Genomic DNA, 18992 nt, shown 5'->3' with positions numbered 1-18992 from the left:
CTTTTTTTTTTTTTTTTAAAAGAGAAACCCTGTTTTATAGCTGTGGTGCCTCTTTCTACCCAGCCTTGTCCCTGGCCCTCAACAAGCATCTTCCTAGTGGTCATTTTTTCCAGTTATGTAGGTCAGGGATGCTGCTTACCTGGGCATTATGTTAGCAGTAACATTTCAAATCATATCTTTAAGATGATAGTCAAGAAACAGCAGCAAAATTATTTTCCTTATGTCTCTTCAGAAGTTTCAGAAAGTCGGTAAAAAGATCTAGCTGGCCCAATCAGAATATGGCCTAAGACTCAATTTCTAGTTGATGCTTGAGATGAGGTAAAAATAAATAATAGAAAGCTTAAGAGAAAACTGAAGCATTAAGGAATTTCTTTTAGGCCCCTGGCGTGTTTATATAAGGGGTTCAATACTCTTTATCTGCAGGCTTGACATTAAAGTAAAATTGGTATTTGATTTCTGGGTGCTAGTATCAGCCAATACTCTGTAGCTGTGCTGTAGATAAACAGATGATACTGATTTAGATGTAAAAAGTGATAAGTATGAATTTTAGTCCCATTTAGTGTCCTTTAGTCTTAAGAAGAAAAAAAATTGAGTTTTTAGATGACAGTTGTATAATCATTAGAGGAAAAGATGTGTAGGGACAGAGAATATAGAAGTAAAATTCAGTTTTGGGTGTTCTGTCATATCTGAGTAAATCACACATCTTCCCCAGAAAAAACGAGGTAAGTCATTTTGCAGGTGGTGTAGCTAGACATCCCTTCTAGGAGTAAATACAGGAATATTCCCTTGAACGACCACAGGAATTTATTTCACCAACTCCAGTTTTCAAAACACCAGATGATAACATTTCCCTCGGGGCTGGAAGGGCCTTTCTCATTTCACTGTGTGCATTTACTTGACTGCATTACTGGATGACTAGAATTTGTTGGAATAAACATGTATTTTGTTACGAATTTTTTTCTAGCAGGTGATACTCAAGTTCACAGAAGGGAGCCTTTTATCAGTCTTTCATACCTCATAGCACCTTAAAGATCAAAACATCTTTGAATTGATGATAACGTATCTAGATCTGAGGTGAGGACTAGAAGACAGTTGAGTGTATTGTGTAGAAACTGCAATCAGGAGCATGCACAGATAGTCATTTTCTTTTGGAAGAGTATCTCATGCTTAGCAAGGTGCACTCAAGTATCTTTGGTGTCCAGTTTCTCTAACATTAGGATAAGCTGCTACTCTTTGCAGCAGCCATTCAGCGTACCTTTAGAAAGTTTTCCATCGCTGGTGGCCAAAGAGGATGGCATCTGGTAGGATGCCTGTCTCTGATGCTTAGGTACTAGAAGACTGACCTCCTCTGCCTCCTTTTCTAAGTATTTATTTCATTTGTATTTAATTAAAGGTACATTAATCAACAGCTCACGTTAACCTAGAAGGGCAAATACTTTCCCTCACAGCCTCAGGCCGGCTAACACTTTTAAAGTTTATTATGCTAAGAACAAACAGGATGCACCTGAACAGTGGAGACCTAGACTGTTCCTTTGCAGTGACACCATTATGATAAATGCTTTAGTGAACTCCTGATTAGCAATCCAGCAGAAATCCAAGAAGGAAATACAGACTTCTAAAATAACTCAGTTGATCCAATAAGTAGGTGACAGAAAACAAACCAGCTATATGTATTATGTAGGTGGGTGAGTGGCGATAACACAAACACGCATTATGGACCAATTGTGACTCCCCTCCCCAGGACTGCACTGGTTCGTGGTCACTGGCTTATCTTATACGAGGGCTGAGTGTCAGATAACGAGTACAGCTAACAGTCATGGTGGGGCCAGCGTCTGGAAATCTGGGAGGATTTCAGCCACTTTCCTACGGAGCTGCGCTCTCCTTTCTTCTTTCAATCTCTCCTCTTTCATACATCTTGCAGACTGCTTCCATGTCTGGAACGTGGTCCTGAAAATTCTCCTTTAAAAATAAGAGAAAAAAATACTAAGGAAAAAGTTGACTTTCTATCTGAAGCACATTATAAATTTTATAATAATTATGCGAATGTTATATAAATCGTGTGGAAATCACAGTTGGGATTCAGACAGAAGTTCTATGAAGAAAATAAAGCAACAAAAGGGTTGAGTGACTGGCAGGCTGTTTTCAGTCGGGCAGTCAGGGAAACCTCTGAGGAGGTGACATCTGAACAGAGCACCCGGCGGCCTCTGACTCCCCCTCAGCTGTCTGATCACAGCCTGTACGATAGGTGGAGGCCAGGAATGGCAACACCAGCCAGGGCTCAGCAGCCAAAGCCCCCACGGCAAAAACGCTGGACAATCCCACGCACATGTGCAGTTACAGCGTCGAGATCTGGGTGCTTAGAAGTAGATTGTTTTAAAAGCCTGTTGGTAACCTCATCAACCAAATAAGAAGTCTTGAATTTCAGTTGAGAAAAAAATACCCTAGTATCCAGTTATGGAAACATGGTCATGTAGGGTCACATGTTGAAAGTGAGAATCTCTACTGCCATAGGGAGGCGTGCAGTGGCCTTTTAGGATAGCACTGCTACGGGATTTAGTGCCTGGTGGCGCAGTGGTTAAGAGCTCAGGCTGCTAAACAAAAGGTTGGCAGTTCGAATCCACCAGCTACTCCTTGGAAACCCTATGGGGCGGTTCCACTCTGTCCTATAGGGTCACTATGAGTTGGAATTGACTTGACGGCAGTGGGTTTGGTTTTTGGTTAATGACAGCTGAGCACTAGGGACATAAAAGATAAGAAGACAGTCTGCTTGGTGGAAGGTGAAGTGGCCAACAGATAATTTCAATACAGTGGGGACAGCACAGTGAGGGGGATAATCACAGGGTACTGCCAAGTTGATGGTGAGGTGTGTCAGAAGATTTGGGAAGAACGAGTATCTGAGCTGAATTTTTGCCAGGCAAAGAAAACACTTTCCTAGAAAACGGCACGTTTTTGTTTTTATTTTATTGTACTTTAAGTGAAAGTTTACAATTCAAGTCAGTCTCTCATGCAAAAATTTATAGATACACTGTTATGTGACCCTAATTGCTCTCCCTATACTGTGACAGCACATTCCTCCTTTCTACCCGATATCCCGTGTCCATTCAACCAGCTCCTGACCCTCTCTGCTTTCTCATCTAACCTCCAGACAGGAGCTGCCCATTTAGTCTCATGCATCTACTTTAGCTAAGAAGCACACTCTTCATGAGTATCATTTTATATTCCATAGTCCAGTCCAATCCCTGTCTGAAGAGGGCCTTGGGAATAGTTTTAGTGCTGGGTTGACAGTCTGGGGGCCATGCCTTCTGGGGTTCCTCCAGTCTCAGACCACTGAGTCTGGACTTTTTACTAGAATTTGAGTTCTGCACCCCACTTTTCTCCTGCTCCATCAGGGACTCTCTGCTGTGTTCCCTGTCAGGGCGGTCATTGGTAGTAGCCAGGCGCCATTTAGTTCTTCTGGTCTCAGGCTGATGCAGTCTTCGGTCTATGTGGCCCTTTTGTCTCTTGGGCTAATGCTTCTCTTGCGACTTTGGTGTTCTTCATTCTCCTTTACTCCAGGTGGGTTGGGACCAACTGATACATCTTACATGGCCACTTGCTAACTTTTCAGACCGCAGATGCCACTCAACCAAGTAAAATGCAGAACATTTTCTTAAAAAACTTTGCTATGCCAATTGACCTAGATGTCCCCTGAAAGCATGTTACCCAGACCTCCTGAAGAGGGCGTGTTTTAAGTGGAGAAGAAGCAAGACTAGCATAACGTGTGTAAGGAATGACAAGCCAAGCTGTGTTGTTGAAAACAAAAGTGCGGAGTAGCTACCTTCATACTTTCACAACTAGAGGCTTAGATGAGATCTGTTCTGGGCATCGTGACCATCTAAAGAAGCCCTGCAGTGCATCTCAATCCTCATTAATTTTATGGCATTTGAGTGTTTGGTGTTTTTGATAATGTTGATTTTTGTGGATGGAAGTATTCCTGTGAAGTTTAAAAAAAAAAAGGCTCTAAGAAGTGGAGCTACCTCGTTTGTTTCTCTCTCTCATCCATCCAGTCCACCACTGACAGCTTCATCCACTGACCGCTTCCTGCTCTCGGCCACATGGCCCACTCCTCATCCTTGACCCTGTCTCCCTCTCTACCTGCTGGTCACATCTCTCCTGGCTAAAGCTCTGTCTCCTGACACCACATTTCAACTCCCACTGTTCTACCCTAATGGTGCCCTGATGGTGCAGTGGTTAAAGCACTTGGCTGCTAATTGAGAGGTCAGCAGTTTGAACTCACCAGCCACTCTGCGGGAGAAAGATGTGGCAGTCTGCTTTCATAAAGACTACAGCCTTGGAAACCCTATGGGGCAGTTTTACTTTGTCCCACAGGGTCACTATGAGTCAGAATTGACTTGATGGCAGTAGGTTTGGTGCTACCCTAACTGACATGCTTTGCCTCCTTGGAAAAGTCTTCCTAGATCAGCCTTGCCTGCATTTACCTTTCCTTCCTCTGAGCTGTGAAAACACATGGTCAGTGTCACCGGTTTGGAACTTATTTACAGCCAGTTCTCTCTCTCCCCTCCCTGCCTCTGTATCTGTGTATGTGTGCAAGCACGTATGTTTGTACCTATCCACCTCTCTATAATCAGTTATATTTTCTACTAAATTATGGGAGCCAGAGGCCATGTTAATTAAGTATTTTTTATGTTTCACAAATATGTCTTGATAAATTATATGTGGATCTACTTGTAAAAAGTGTGATTTAAGCCACAAATGTAGGGGTTCTTAACCTAGGGTCCACAAACTCCTTGGAATGTTGTGTAAAACTGTACGTCATTTTCATATGTGCACTTTCTGGGATGCAGCTCTGTAGCTTTCAGTACTATCTCAGAGAGGTCTATGACTGCAGAATGGTTAAGAACCACAGTGCCAAGGCAGTATTAGAAAAAAGACACCATCTTTCTTAACTTTCATAGATGTTTTCTACTAATCAAGTTTGTGTGGAATTGGTTCAGCTGAGAAGAACGGGATGAGTGTGTAGCTGAGCTCTGACTGCAGAACTGCAAAATGACTGCTGGCAGGAAGAGACGAAGGCAGGGAACCTCTTCCGTAAATGCCAGGGGTGCAGCATTACCAAAAGCGATACCAACAGGTAAAATTAAACTTCATGTTCTTATTAGGAATCATCTCTCTCAGTTATGGCAATGTAAAGATCAGGACTAAGGCCCACAGATGTCTCTCCTTCGCTCCCTTTCACCCACAGCTTTTCTATATAATACTCTTTCATTCACATCAAACTGAGTAAGAACTCTGTCAATTATTTAATGTTAAAGCTCCTTGTAAAAGACCTGTGACTTTACATATTAGTGTCAGTCCTGCACTTAAATTCATTCATTCACTCCGTCATTCACCGAACATTTACTGTGCACCTGTGCACTGGCACCGCCATGGACTGAGTGCAGTGGTGCGTAAGACACGGTGCTTCCACTCTGTCAGGAGGGACAGGCCATAAACGTGCAAACAATAATTCATATAATTTCACAGAGTCGTCAGCTCTGAGTGTCCTGCTCTCAGCCTCCACGTGGTCTGTTCAGGTACATTCCCGCTGCAGAAAGTACTGCAGAGTAATTGTGAAGTCAGTGAGTGGATTTCCTTAATGACCAAACACTGACCTGTCACTATGCTCCGCCACAGTCTTGTACTTGCTCTGAGAAGCAATCTTGGCCTCCCTGACCACAGTAAGCCAGGCCCTGAAAATCTTCTTCTGGAGAAAATGTACATAAAGTTTTCTTACTTCTTCCTCTAGATCAGTCAGGTACTGGGGAGTGAAGACAGGAATAGAAGTGAGAAAACAATATTAGTAGATAGAGAATTAGAGCAAATTAGCAGTGCAAAAGAGAGAGAATTGAAACAAACAAAATGAAGAAAATAGAGGCATAAGGAGAAAAATGATAACATGGGTGCCAAGATAATATGCTCTGTGATGTACTAAAAAAATAATAACAGGACCAGAGGGTGGGAACAGTTACAGGACCATGGGAGATGGTTACTAGTGAAATCACTGGAGCGCAGTGGGACCAGAAACTAGAAAGGAGTGTAAAAACAAAGCGGGTAGGATACATTGCAGTATACAGATGAACACTCTGTGAAAAGAAACAGTTGTATAAGATTTTATATTAACAAAATATTAGTTTGATGTTTTCAAATTCATTTCAAAGCCACAAACTGGATTGACTGTACTGTTCTTGAAAGAAACCTGGTGACCACGGGCGTCTTGGAATCCGTCTAGTTCTCCATACCGGACTGAGCAGTGTATTTATGGCCCTTCCCAGTGGCCCTACCTGCAGCCAGCTCCTGATGGCTCTCCTCTGCAGGATCTGGGAATAAAGCCGATCTGCCCAGGCTGCCTTTCTAGCCAGGCTGTCCTGACTGCACCAGAACCAGGCCAGCAGGCATTTCCTCTGTATTGCCAGACAGTGATGTTCTTTGGCCACCTAGATAATTTTTTAAACGAGAAAGGGAAATTACTCCTTAAGTTTTAAATCATTAAAGGACACACACTTCACCTTGGCAAAAGTTCCTGTAAACGACGTGCTGCTAGAGAGAATAATCTTGAGGTGTATTCAGCTTATGTCTTGAAAGCTTTGATGTTTGGCGCTATTATTTGGGGGTTTTAGGTTTGCATCATGCACAGCCTTCCAATGCTAATTCCCTGAAGACACCGGAGATTGGCTGGTTATTAGCGAGATGCAATAAACAACCTCCAAAGCCATCACTTCACTTCCACCTAGTTGGAGCGGGTGGCTGGCAACATTCTCACCTTGTTCTCCTGGAGCTTGAACGCGACTCTGTCACAAACCTTTCTCCATGATGTACTTAACCACTGTCTAATTGAGGAAATGCCAACACTTTCAATTAGTGTTGTAGAATGAGCTGTCACCAGCACTGAAATTTAGACATTATCAATAAACCACAAAACATCTGATAGAAAAATAACATGAATAATTTAATGTCGTACCAACTTAAAAGACTCAGCATATCATTCTATCAAAATAAACACACAGAGTTTATAGATTTTACAAAGCACAGTTATATTTTTTCAGGAGGGAGACCCTTCTTGTAGTTATTTCCAGACAATGTGACATTTTTCTAAACGTCGTCTAACCATCTGCAATGTAAATATCATCGATCCTGTGAGTCTCTTGGCCAAAATGACCATCCCAGGAGGGCTGGGTGGCAGCTGAGAGTGCCCCCGTCCTGACTCATCCCAGTCTGGGAGCCAGGAACACGTGGCCTCTTACCTTCCCTCCTCTTCACCCTCTGGGAAAACAGAACCAGAACGAAAAAGAAAGACTGTCAGGAGATCTCTTAGGAGTTCCGAGAATGGTTGCTGGAATACATGGACCACAGCACATGGGAGTTTAAGAGCATGAATCTAAGGGAAAGTGCTAAATAACTCTTCTGGAAAAATGTTACAAATAAGCCAGGTACTGTCTAACTGGACACTCTTCTTAATTTATTTCTACCTCTTCCTGGAAACCAACTCTCATTGGTGAAGGAACTATCTCTTCCTCTCACTGTCCTCAAGAAGTTGTCATTTTACTGACATCTGTATAGACCTCTGGTTGGCATCTATATACACCTCTAACTGCTTCCTACCTAGCACAAAAGCCATGCCTGAACTGGGCAGGAGTCTTGGAGGAGGAGGGATGCTGAATTCTACTCTAGTTTGTAACCAACAATGCTATGTGACCTTAATCAAGTCATTTCTCTTCTCTAGGGCTCACTTCCCTTATCTAGAAACTGAAATAGAGAGGTTTGCTAATGTTCTAAAATTCTGTTATCGTGTTGTGGTAGGCAGAATAATGAAGCCTGCCCCTCCCTGCCAGGGTGTCCAAGTCCCAATCCCTGGAACCTGTGAATATGTTACTTGACATGGTAAAAGGAACTTTGCTGATATGATTAGGCTAAGGATCTTGAGATGGAGAGGTTATCTGGTTATCCAAGATTATCTAGGTGGATACACTGGATAGGGTGGGCCCTAAGTGTAATTACAAGTATCCTTGTAAGAGGGAGGCAGGAGGATCAGAGTCAGCAGTAGGAATTGTGATGACAGAAGCAAGAGGTTGGGGTGATAGGAGCAAAACGCCATGAACCACAGAATACAGGTGGCCTAGAGAAGCTGATGAAGATCAAAGACTACAGCCTTCAGTATGGATTACACCTCAACATAAAGAAAACAAAAATCCTCACAACTGGATCAACAAGCAACATCATGATAACAGAGAAAAGACTGAGGTTGTCAAGGATTTCATTTTACTTGGATTCACTATCAACACCCATGGAAGCAGCAGTCAGGAAATCAAATGACACGTTGCATGGGGCAAACTTGCTGCAAAAGACCTCTTTAAAGTGTTAAAAAGCAAAGATGTCACGTTGAAGACTAAGGCACACCTGACCCAAGCCATGTGTTTTTGATCACCTCATACGCATGCAAAAGCTGGACAATAAATAAGGAAGACCGAAGAAGAACTGACACCTTTGAATTATGGTGTTGACGAAGAATACTGAATATACCATGGACTGCCAAAAGAACGAACAAATCTGTCTTGGAAGAAGTACAGCCAGAATGCTCCTTAGAAGCAAAGATGGTGAGACTTCATCTTAAGTACTTTGGACACGTTATCAGGAGGGACCAGTCCCTGGAGAAGGACACCATGCTTGGTAGAGGGTCAGTGAAAGAGGACGACCCACAACCAGATGAACTGACACACTGGCTGCAACAATGGGCTCAAGCATAACGATTGTGAGGATGGTGCAGGACCGGGCAGGGTTTCATTCTGTTGTACACAGGGTCACTATGAGTCGGAACCGACTCGTCAGCACCTAATAACAACAAAGAAGCTGAAGAAGGCAAGGAAACATTCTCCTCTCTGAGCCTCCATGAGAAACTAGCTCTGCTAAGACCATGATGTTAGCCCAGTGAGACACATTTTGGACTTCTGACCTCTATAACCATGAGATAAATGTGTGTTGTTTTAAGCTACCAAGTTGGTGGTAATTTGTTACAGCAGCAGAAGGAAACTCATACACTTGTTATGAATAAAAGAGGCGATTCTCAAACATGGTGCTCAGACCACTCGCACCAGAATCCCCTGGGCTGCTTTTTAAAATGCAGACTCCTAATTCCCCAACTCATACCTACTGAGAATACCTGGAGGTGGGACCAGGAATGAATGTGCATTTTTATAAGTTCTCCAGATGATTTTATCAACAGAAAAGTTTGGAAATGCTGGTTTCTGATCTATGTTTTCTGTTTTTATTTTAATTGGGTTTTCTATATTTAAATTTTTTAAATTTTTTTAATTCTTATGAATAAATTGAAAAAATTTTAATTTTATTATTTATCCATAGATACTATTTTGTTTTCTAAATTTTGTACCTTTTTCAATTTTGCTGAGTCAAAAACAAGGAGGAAAAGGAAGAGTTGATAAGGATATAAGAATGGGTCCTTCCATTCTCTGTCTGGTTTTCCTTTGTGTATTAACAATGAAAAACAAACAAAAGCCATTAAAAACAAAACTAGGAGCACTCGACTGGATAGGAAGCTATCTGATACGACCAATCTTTGCAGTGGCATATTGTGAGAAGCAGGGATTAAAGTTCTTTTCCAGATTCATTTACTCACAGGATTAAGAAAACAGTCTTCCCTTCTCATTCCTAGGAAAAAGCCAGAGCAAAATAGTGATGGCTTGGAGCACAGACGGGCCCAGGTCCCTCCTGCCCTAAGCCCTGACCACCACAACTTGGCCTCCTCAGCTGGTTCAATACTCAACAGTTCCAGAAACACTGGGAAGGAGGCTGGGGCCAGAAAATCAGGGACAGAGAAAAACAGTGGGGAGAGCATTTAGAGGAGATAAAAAGAAGGAAAGAAAAGTATGAAAATAAGATGAGAATGAAGAAGATAAAAGGGTAAGCAGGTTGGCTAAGCAGTCTAAGTCACATTCACAGAGGTAGCATTACTGAATTTGGCTGGACTCTTATGATCGGAAGCATTATTATTCAACTTTAATCATGGTTTTTAATAACTGAAATTCTAGTCTTACCTTTCAGTATTAACCTGGCCAAATGTCTAAATAAGAGTGGTCATAACTGGTATACACTACTGAGCTTATTAAATACAATTTAATTCTAAATATAACATTTTATCTATTTTGAACTTATTGATCATTTAATTGAGTGCCCTGTTCTATACACTGTATAAACTTGTTAGGGTATTTCCAGAAATTTCACTGATGGTTGATTCCATATGTCTCTGGTGGTAAAATGGATTACTGTTCCCTATATTAGGGTTATATAACCATACCCTTTGCAATAAGGAGCCCTGGTGGTGCAGTGGTTAAGCACTTGGCTGCTAACCGAAAGGTTGGCCATTCAAACCCACCAGCTGCCCTGTGGGAGAAAGATGTGGCAGTCTGCTCCTGTAAAGATTACAGCCTTGGAAACCCTATGGGGCAGTTCTACTCTGTCCTATGGGGTTGCTGTGAGTCAGAATTAACTTGACGGCAGTGGGTTTGGTTTTGGTCTACCCTTTGCAAAGTGACTTCACAGGGCCTCCCAGTGGAATAGGTAGAGCCTACTTCTCCCCTCAATGACCTTGAGCTTGGCCCTATGATTTGCTTTGGCTAATGGAATGTTAACCGAGAAGATACAACCACAGCCTGCACATGGGCTGACATAATTTGGTGTGCCCTTTTGCACCTCTGACATTTGCTAGAAGAAAGGCATGTCCTAAGTAGCTGCTAGAACCAAAATAAGAAGCTTATACAGAGATCTGAGCCCAGTCCACAAGTGGCCCACAGACGTGTGAGAAGTAAATGCTTGCGCTATAAGCCACTGACATTTGGGAGCTAATTTGTTAAGCAAATTATCATAGCAGAAACTTAATACACTTGATGGTAATCATTTTCTCTTTCTTAAACTCTGCCAAAATTGAGAGAAGCCTCCATTCATCTTACTTTGGAGGTCTCTAACTCTAGTTTTTTCCAACCTGTTCATTTATACTAGTCTTTCTCTACCTTGGATGACCAAATCTAAACTTTTATCCCAAAGAAATACACACATTCATTTATCCTTCTGGCTTTTAAATCACCAAACTCCCTCCAAAGTCTAAATGGGTGTTCATGCCATTTGAAAAAAATTGGAGGGGTAATAGTGTGATACTTATACCTGGATATTTTGCTTGCTTTGCATTCTCAATCTCTTCCAAGGCTCCAAACCTTTTTTTCTTAGCACGACCCTTCCATAATGTTCCTTTGCTAGTGCCTCCAGCTGCTGGTTCCTCTCAATTCTCTTCTGCTTCTCTAGTTCTTTCTGGAAAAATAAAGAAGTAAAAATTCCATGACCAAAAAAACTAATGAATTTAATTTCAACAAAAAGCTAATGAATTAATTTGAACATGGAGCCACTAAACAGTGTGTTAATCATGGTAAAACAGCTCTGGAGCATTAAAAGAAAAGGGAATAATTCTGCCAAGAGGATAGCAAAAGTTCATCGTGAGCCTTACAGGAATCATGGCTGTGCATATTCCTGGATTTATTCAGTATTGCTCACAGAAATGATTTACCTCTTACAAAGTTACTAAAAAGTAAAACATCTAGTTAGAAGAGCATCAGGAACATTTCTCCCTTATTATTAAGGAAAACCCAGCAATGCAGCCCCTTCATTTTAGATTATGGGGTTGTTGTTGTTGCTGTTAGGTGCTGTTAAGTCAGTTCTGACTCATAGCGACCCCATGCACAACAGAAGGAAACACTGCCCAGTCCTGCACCATCCTCACAATCGTTATGCTTGAGCCCATTGTTGCAGCCACTGTATCAGTTCATCTGGTTGCGGGTCGTCCTCTTTCACTGATCCTCTACCAAGCACGGTGTCCTTCTCCAGGGACTGGTCCCTCCTGATAACATGTCCAAAGTATGTAAGATGAAGTCTCGCCATCCTTGCTTCTAAGGAGCATTCTGGCTGTACTTCTTCCAAGGCAGATTTGTTCGTTCTTTTTGCAGTCCCTGGTATATTCAATATTCTTCACCAACATCATAATTCAAAGGCGTCAGTTCTTCTTCGGTCTTCCTTATTCATCGTCCAACTTTCACATGCATATGAGGGGACTGAAAACACCATGGCTTGGATCAGGTGTGCCTTAGTCTTCAACGTGACATCTTTGCTTTTTAACACTTTAAAGAGGTCTTTTTCAGATTTTCCCAATACAATGCGTTGTCTGATTTCTTGACTGCTGCTTCTATGGGTGTTGACTGTGGATCCAAGTAAAATGAAATCCTTGACAACTTCAGTCTTTTCTGTTTATCATGATGTTGCTTATCGGTCCAGCTGTGAGGATTTTTGTTTTCTTTATGTTGAAGTGTAATCTGTACTGAAGGCTGTAGTCTTTGGTCTTCATCAGTAAGTGTTTCAAGTCCTCTTTACTTTCAGCAAGACGGTTGTGTCATCTGTATATCACAGGTTGTTAATGAGTCTTTCTCTAGTCCTGATGCCTGTTCTTCATACAGTGGAGCTTCCTGGATTATCTGTTCAGCATACAGACTGAATAAGTATGCTGAAACGATACAACCCTGACGCACACCTTTCCTAACTTTAAACCACGCAGTACCCCTTGTTCTGTAAGAACGACTGCCTCTTGATCTATGTACATACTAATTTTTCCAATTAATCATTCACTTTTCCCATCCTCTGGAATTTAAATTTCTTTCTCTAGGCTGCTCCTGGAAGTTGATGCCATTTGTCAAAGCTTACATTTAGGGAAGGTCTTTTGAGTCCCCTGCTCAGATCATCTGTGGTTTCCTCTTTGTGTAATTTAACCTCTGCCTGCAGCCCTGCAGACCATACTGTATGTCATGGATGCCATGTGGAAAACTTTACTGAGATGGGACAAAACTCCCAGGGATTTAAATTCCCACTCTGCCACCTTGCTAATGGTGGGAAGCTGGAAGAGCGATGCTGCAATGCTGGATAATGATTTGGCTGCAGTGAAATTTCCAAAGTGAGCTGCTGCTGGTTCTTAAAACCAAAATTCCTGGACACGTCAAGCTTAGAGGGTTCAACGAATCTAGCACAGAATATCCATTCTAGCCCCAGTACAACCCCTCCCTCTCCATAAGAAAGAAATCCAAGCCCAGGCCAGGGGTCATTTTTACTTGAAACCATGGGAGTGTGTGTTGGGGGTGAACACGAGTGCAAAGGTAACGGGCGAGTTGTGTGGGTGAGTCATCCTGCTCCTGAGGTCTGTGTCTACATTAACCAGTACTGGGAGCCAGTGCCTTTCCTTCACCTGAAAACGGGGCCCACTTCTTTCCTCTGCTTCCTCAGGGTTAAACCTTAAACTGTTTTGTTACTATTGGATTACTGGTATACCAGGTACTTTTTATGCCTCTGGACCTCCGAGGTAAGGCGTTATTCCAGTTCTAATGCATTTAGCGTCAAGGTGGGTTCCTTTTGAAATCCATGAAGCACAGTATACCAGAATCGGAGCCTCATTGTTGTGCAGGTTGAACATTCTATTAGGTGATGCTTCCTGGATATGTTAGTTTTGTAAACGTTTGCCTTTTTTCCCCTTTATTTCTGTGAGATAAGGCTTGTGAGCATAATTATGGCTTTCCTGTGTGATAGTTAGGAAGCATGATGGGTTTGTTTTGGTTTCTCTGTGTCATACTTGGAAAACCACAAGTTCCCCATGTAACCTAATGGAAAGGTACCTGCAATAAATTGTCTATACCGCTTTCATTGGTATATTGTCATACCACAGACTGGTGGTGCCACAGTGCCACTCGCCTCACTGCTGCCTTGTATTACCAGATCATATTTATCAAAATCCACACTACAAACCAGAAATCTAAACACACTCAATTAGTGAGCATGCAGTTCAGTACTGAAAACACATGCCATGAAAAAAAAAAAAAAAATTGAGAAAAATGAAGTAACAAAAGGTTAAAGAAGGTATCTTGGAGAGCCCATAGGACATTCACATATTCAGGTGTCCATTTTAAGCGTCTTTAATATACTTTATAAAGAAAATGCCTTCCCTGTCTTGGTGCCACCAAATGGCCCACTCCATCCATTCTGAATGGAAAGTGGAGACTGCCAGCACGTCCCCTGGTCTTCCCTGCATCTCCCCTGTGTGCCCCTTCCTTCACCCCTCCCATCCATGGATGGATAGCAGAGGGTACCATGCAGTCCTTGAGGCAGTCCTGAGTGATTCCATGATCAGTTCAGTGTTTTAACTGTCCTTCAAAATGAACAGATGTCTGGAAATTAAGAAAAAAATTAAATTCTCACCAATGGTTGCTGTTACAGTGAAATCAACAAAGATCTTGAGTTAAAAAAAAAAAAAAGCCTTCCCAGTAGTGGTCAATCTATACACTGTAAATACAAAAACATTTAATTCAAGCTTCTTTTTCTTTACTTCCCACAATTTCACTTCAGGAAAAGGGCAGTGGTGAATTGGCTGATTCTGACAAACTAATGTGCCTGAGACGTCTGTGAGAGAAAACAAAAGAGAGAGCACTAGAACATCTCTAGTATGGAAGGGAGAGTCACTGATCTTTCAATCCAAACTACCTGTTTCTGTACAAGTTCCTCAAAATGAAATGTCCATATTCTCTAAGCATTAAACCAAATAACCTTTATAATCTTTATTCCAGAAACTCAATAGCTAGTTGTTGAACTGAATGGCCAGAAACAGAAATTATGTACAATAGTTTTCTCATGAGTAATAAGAGGAAGCCAAGGATTAAGTGGAGGAGGAAAACAGAGAAGCTGTGTCTCCACATTCACAGAAATGTCCCTGTCACACAAGGTGGCGGTGGCGACTTGCAAACAGGACCCTAATACAGACTCAGGTTCAGCCAAAATAACCCTGTTCAAATGCAGGAGTCATGGTGTAACTCTCCTCCCAGAATTATAATTCCATGGCGTCTAGGCTCCAAAAAGAAAACCATTTCTGGATGATTGTGGGGAAAGATAGGTTTTCTCAAAGTCTTCTTTTCTGTGGGGATGTTAACTGAAAAGTTAGTGGTTCAAACCCACCAGGCGCTCTGCGGGAGAAAGACGTGGCAGTCTGCTTCTGTAAAGATTACATGCTTGGAAACCCTATGGGGCAGTTCTACTCTGTCCTGCAGGGTCGCTATGAGTTGGCATCAACTAGACAGTGGGGTTGGTTGTTTTTTGGTTTGGTGCTCATAGCAACACAAACCTCAAAGCTGGTAACCACAGGGACAACAAATCTTAAACATATTCCAACTCCTGACTAGATTAATACAAATTTCCACATTAAAGCCTATTTATCTCAGTATCTATTATCCAGTATAACATGTTCAGCTTTCAACCAAAAAAATACCAGACATACCCAAAAACAAACAAACAAAAAAAAAAACACAGTTGGAAGAGAGAAAGCAATGATCACAACACAACTCAAATATGACAGAGATGTTGAAACCATCAGACAGGGAATTTTAAATAATGTATGATATGTTAAAAGCTCTAAGGGAAAAATTAGACATCATTCAAGATCAGATAGCTTAATTTTAGCAAAGGCATGTAAACTATAAGAATCAGATGAAAATGCTAGAAATAAAAAACATAGTAACAGAAATAATGAATGCTCTCAACAGTATCATCAGGAGATGTGACACAGCTGAGAAAAGATATTAGATAACTTGGAGCTGTGGTTGTTGTTGGGTGCCGTCGAGTTGATTTTTGACTCACAGCAACCCCATGTCACAGAGCATAACTGCCCCATAAGGTTTCCTAGACTGTAATCTTTATGAAAGCAGACTGCCAGGACTTTCTCCCACGGAGCTGCTGGGTGGGTTTGAACCACCAACCTTTTGGTTAGCAGCCAAGTGCCAACAAACAAAAACTGAGGGAAATGAAGAGCATCAGAAATGGAAGGAATAAAGATAAAACATAATATTTTTAATTGTACTAAAAGATAACGGACTGGTTAAAGCAATAACAGTGACAACGTATGGGTTGTTTATAGTATATATAAAAGTAAAATATACGTTATATATATGACAACAATAGCACAAGGGATGGCTGGGAGGAAATGAAAATATATTGGTATAATGTCCTTTCACATACACATACAGTATGTTATACCAGTGTATTTCCATTTCTTTGTGTAGATCTAGGTTTTTAACCTATATCATATTCTGTCTGCTTAAAGAACTTCCTTTAACATTTCTTGTAGAGTAGGTCTGGCGACAGTGAATTCCCTCAGTTTTTGTTTGTCTAAGAAAGTCTTTATTTCACTTTTGAAGGATATTTTTGCTAGACATAGAATTCTGGGTTGAAAGTTTTTTCTTTTAAGCCTTTAAAGATGTTACTCTGTTATGTTCTTGTTTGCATGGTTTCTGAGAAGCAGCCTGCTGTAATTCTACGGTTAAGTGCTCAACTACTAGTGGCAAGTTGGCAGTTCGAACCCGCCCAGAAGTGCCTTGGAAGACAGGCCTGGCAATCTGCTTCTGAAAGGCCACAGCATTGAAAATCTTCTGGAGCAGTTCAACTCTGCATACATGGGAGAGCCATGAGTCAGAACCACCCTGACAGCAGCTAACAACAACAAACAATAATGTCCTTTCATTCCATGTGAGGTGGTATAATATTATCTGAAGGTAGATGAAGTTTATTTTTAAATGTAATTGTAAACCTAGAGCAACCACTAAAAATGTTTTAAAAATAAGAGTAAATCATAAATCCATAGAGGAGATAAAATGGAATAATAAAAAATGCTCAGTTAAAACCACAGAAGGCAGAATAAGAGAAAAAGAAACAAACAACAAACACAATGAATAGAAAAGAGCTCACGAGATGGTTGATTTTAATCCATATATCAATAATCACTTTAAATGTGAAAAGTCTAAACCTACCAGTTAAAAGACAGACATTGTCAGATTGATATAAAATCAAGACCCAGCTGTATGTTGTCTATAAAAAACTCATTTCATATGTGAAGACTTAGATGTGTACATCTTTCCTAACATGTATGCACCTAATAACAGATCCTTATAACACACGAGGCAAAAACTGATAGATCTGAAAGGAGAAATAGACAAATACACATTTTACTCAGAACCTTCAACATTCCTCTTGATAACTGATAGAAAAAGTTGGCAGAAAAGCAGTAGCGGATATAGATGACTTGAATAGCACTATCAACCAACTTAACCTAACTAACATGTATAGGACACGCTAACAACAGCAGAATACAGATTCTTTTCATGTGCACATAAAACATTCACCAAGACAGATCACAGTCTTGACCATAAAACAAACCTTTGCACATTTTAGAGAGTAGAAATCCTACAATGTACGTGCCTGGACCATAACTAAATTAAACTAAAAATCAGTTAACAGAAGGCTATCTGGAAAAATCCTCAAATTTTTGAAAGTTAAACAATACACTTCTAAATAACTCATGGGACAAAGAGAAAGTCTCAAGGGAAATTAAAAATACTGTGAATTAAATGAAAATGTGTGGGATACAGATAAAGCAGTGCTTAGCGGAAAGTTTATAACACTAAATGCATATATGAGAAATGAAGAAAGACGTAAAACCAACAGTTTACATTTCCATGTTAGGAAACTAGAGAAAAGAGAACAAAATCTTAAGCAAGGAGGAAGATGGAAATAATAAAAACTACACCAGAAATCAATGGAACTGAAAACAGGAAAACAACAGAAAAAATCAATGGAACCAAAAGTTGGTTCTTTAAAAAGAAATAACATTGATAAACCTCCAGCCAGGCTAACAAGAAAAAAAAACCTGAATTCCCAATATCTATTAGAAAAATTGGACATGTTATCAGGAGGGACCAATCCCTGGAGAAGGACATCTTGCTTGGTAAAGCAGAGGGTCAGCAAAAGAGATGAAGACTCTCAACAAGATGGATTGACACAGTCGCTGCAACAAGGGGCTCAAGCATAGCAACGATTGTGAGGATGGCGCAGGACTGGGCAGTGTTTGGTTGTGTTGTACACAGGATCACTATGAGTTGGAATGGACTTGATGGCACCTAACAACAACATTAAAGAAATTTGATTTGTTATTCAAACCCCTCTAAAAAAGTAAACTCCTGGCCCAGATGGTTTCACTGATGAATTCTACCAAACATTTAAGGAAGAAATGACATCAATTTTAAATACTCTTTTCCAGAAAATAGAAAAGGGAACATTTACCAATTTGTTTTATGAGACTAGCATTATCCTAATAACAAAATAAGACAAATACATCATAAGAAAGAAACTGTAGACCAATATCTCTTGTAAACACAGATACAACATTCTTAACAAAGTATTAGAAAATCAAATCTAGTAATATATATATATATAGAAAAGATAATACATCACAACCAAGTGGGGTTCATCCCAAGAAGACTGATTCTACATTGAAAAAACAATGTAATTTACTATATTAACAGATGAAATAACAAAAACTACATGACCATACGAATAGATGCAGAAAAAGCTTTCAAGAAAATTCTACATCCATTTATTATATAAACACTCTTAGGAAACTAGAAATAAAAGGGAATTTCCTTAATCTAATAAAAGGCCAAGAAATTTGGAAGACAGTTACCTGGCCAACTGACTAGAAGAGATCCATATTTATGCCTATTCCCAAGAAAGGTGATCCAATCAAATGCAGAAATTATCACATGCAAGTAAAATTTTGCTGAAGATCATTCAAAAGCCGCTGCAGCAGTATATCGACAGGGAACTGCCAGAAATTCAGGCTGGATTCAGAAGAGGAGAGGAATATCATTGCTGATGTCAGATGGATCCTGGCTGAAAGCAGAGAATACCAGAAAGATGTTTACCTGTGTTTTATTGACTATGCTAAGGCATTCGACTGTGTGGATCATAACAAATTATGGATAACATTGCGAAGAATGGGAATTCCAGAACACTTAATTGTGCTCATGAGGAACCTGTACATA

At 40.6% G+C, this 18992-nt stretch overlaps 1 protein-coding gene across 1 annotated transcript in view; it reads right to left on the bottom strand.

Moving 5' to 3' along the window:
- Nucleotide 1: 1 nt before the first annotated feature.
- The window catches only part of CCDC191 (coiled-coil domain containing 191), a 136944-nt gene continuing 117953 nt past the window's right edge, over nucleotides 2-18992 (bottom strand). Inside the window, exons 14-17 of the mRNA XM_023728859.1 lie at nucleotides 11209-11352; nucleotides 6321-6473; nucleotides 5652-5797; nucleotides 2-1959 (exon numbers count right to left, since the gene is read on the bottom strand). Coding sequence (XP_023584627.1) covers nucleotides 1815-1959; nucleotides 5652-5797; nucleotides 6321-6473; nucleotides 11209-11352 — 588 coding nt within the window. The 3' untranslated portion in view covers nucleotides 2-1814. The remainder of the gene's footprint in view (nucleotides 1960-5651; nucleotides 5798-6320; nucleotides 6474-11208; nucleotides 11353-18992) is intronic.

This window comes from Trichechus manatus, unplaced genomic scaffold, assembly GCF_000243295.1.
Source record: "Trichechus manatus latirostris isolate Lorelei unplaced genomic scaffold, TriManLat1.0 scaffold00026, whole genome shotgun sequence".
Taxonomy (NCBI): domain Eukaryota; kingdom Metazoa; phylum Chordata; class Mammalia; order Sirenia; family Trichechidae; genus Trichechus; species Trichechus manatus.
This window is presented reverse-complemented; position numbering and strand designations above follow the sequence as displayed.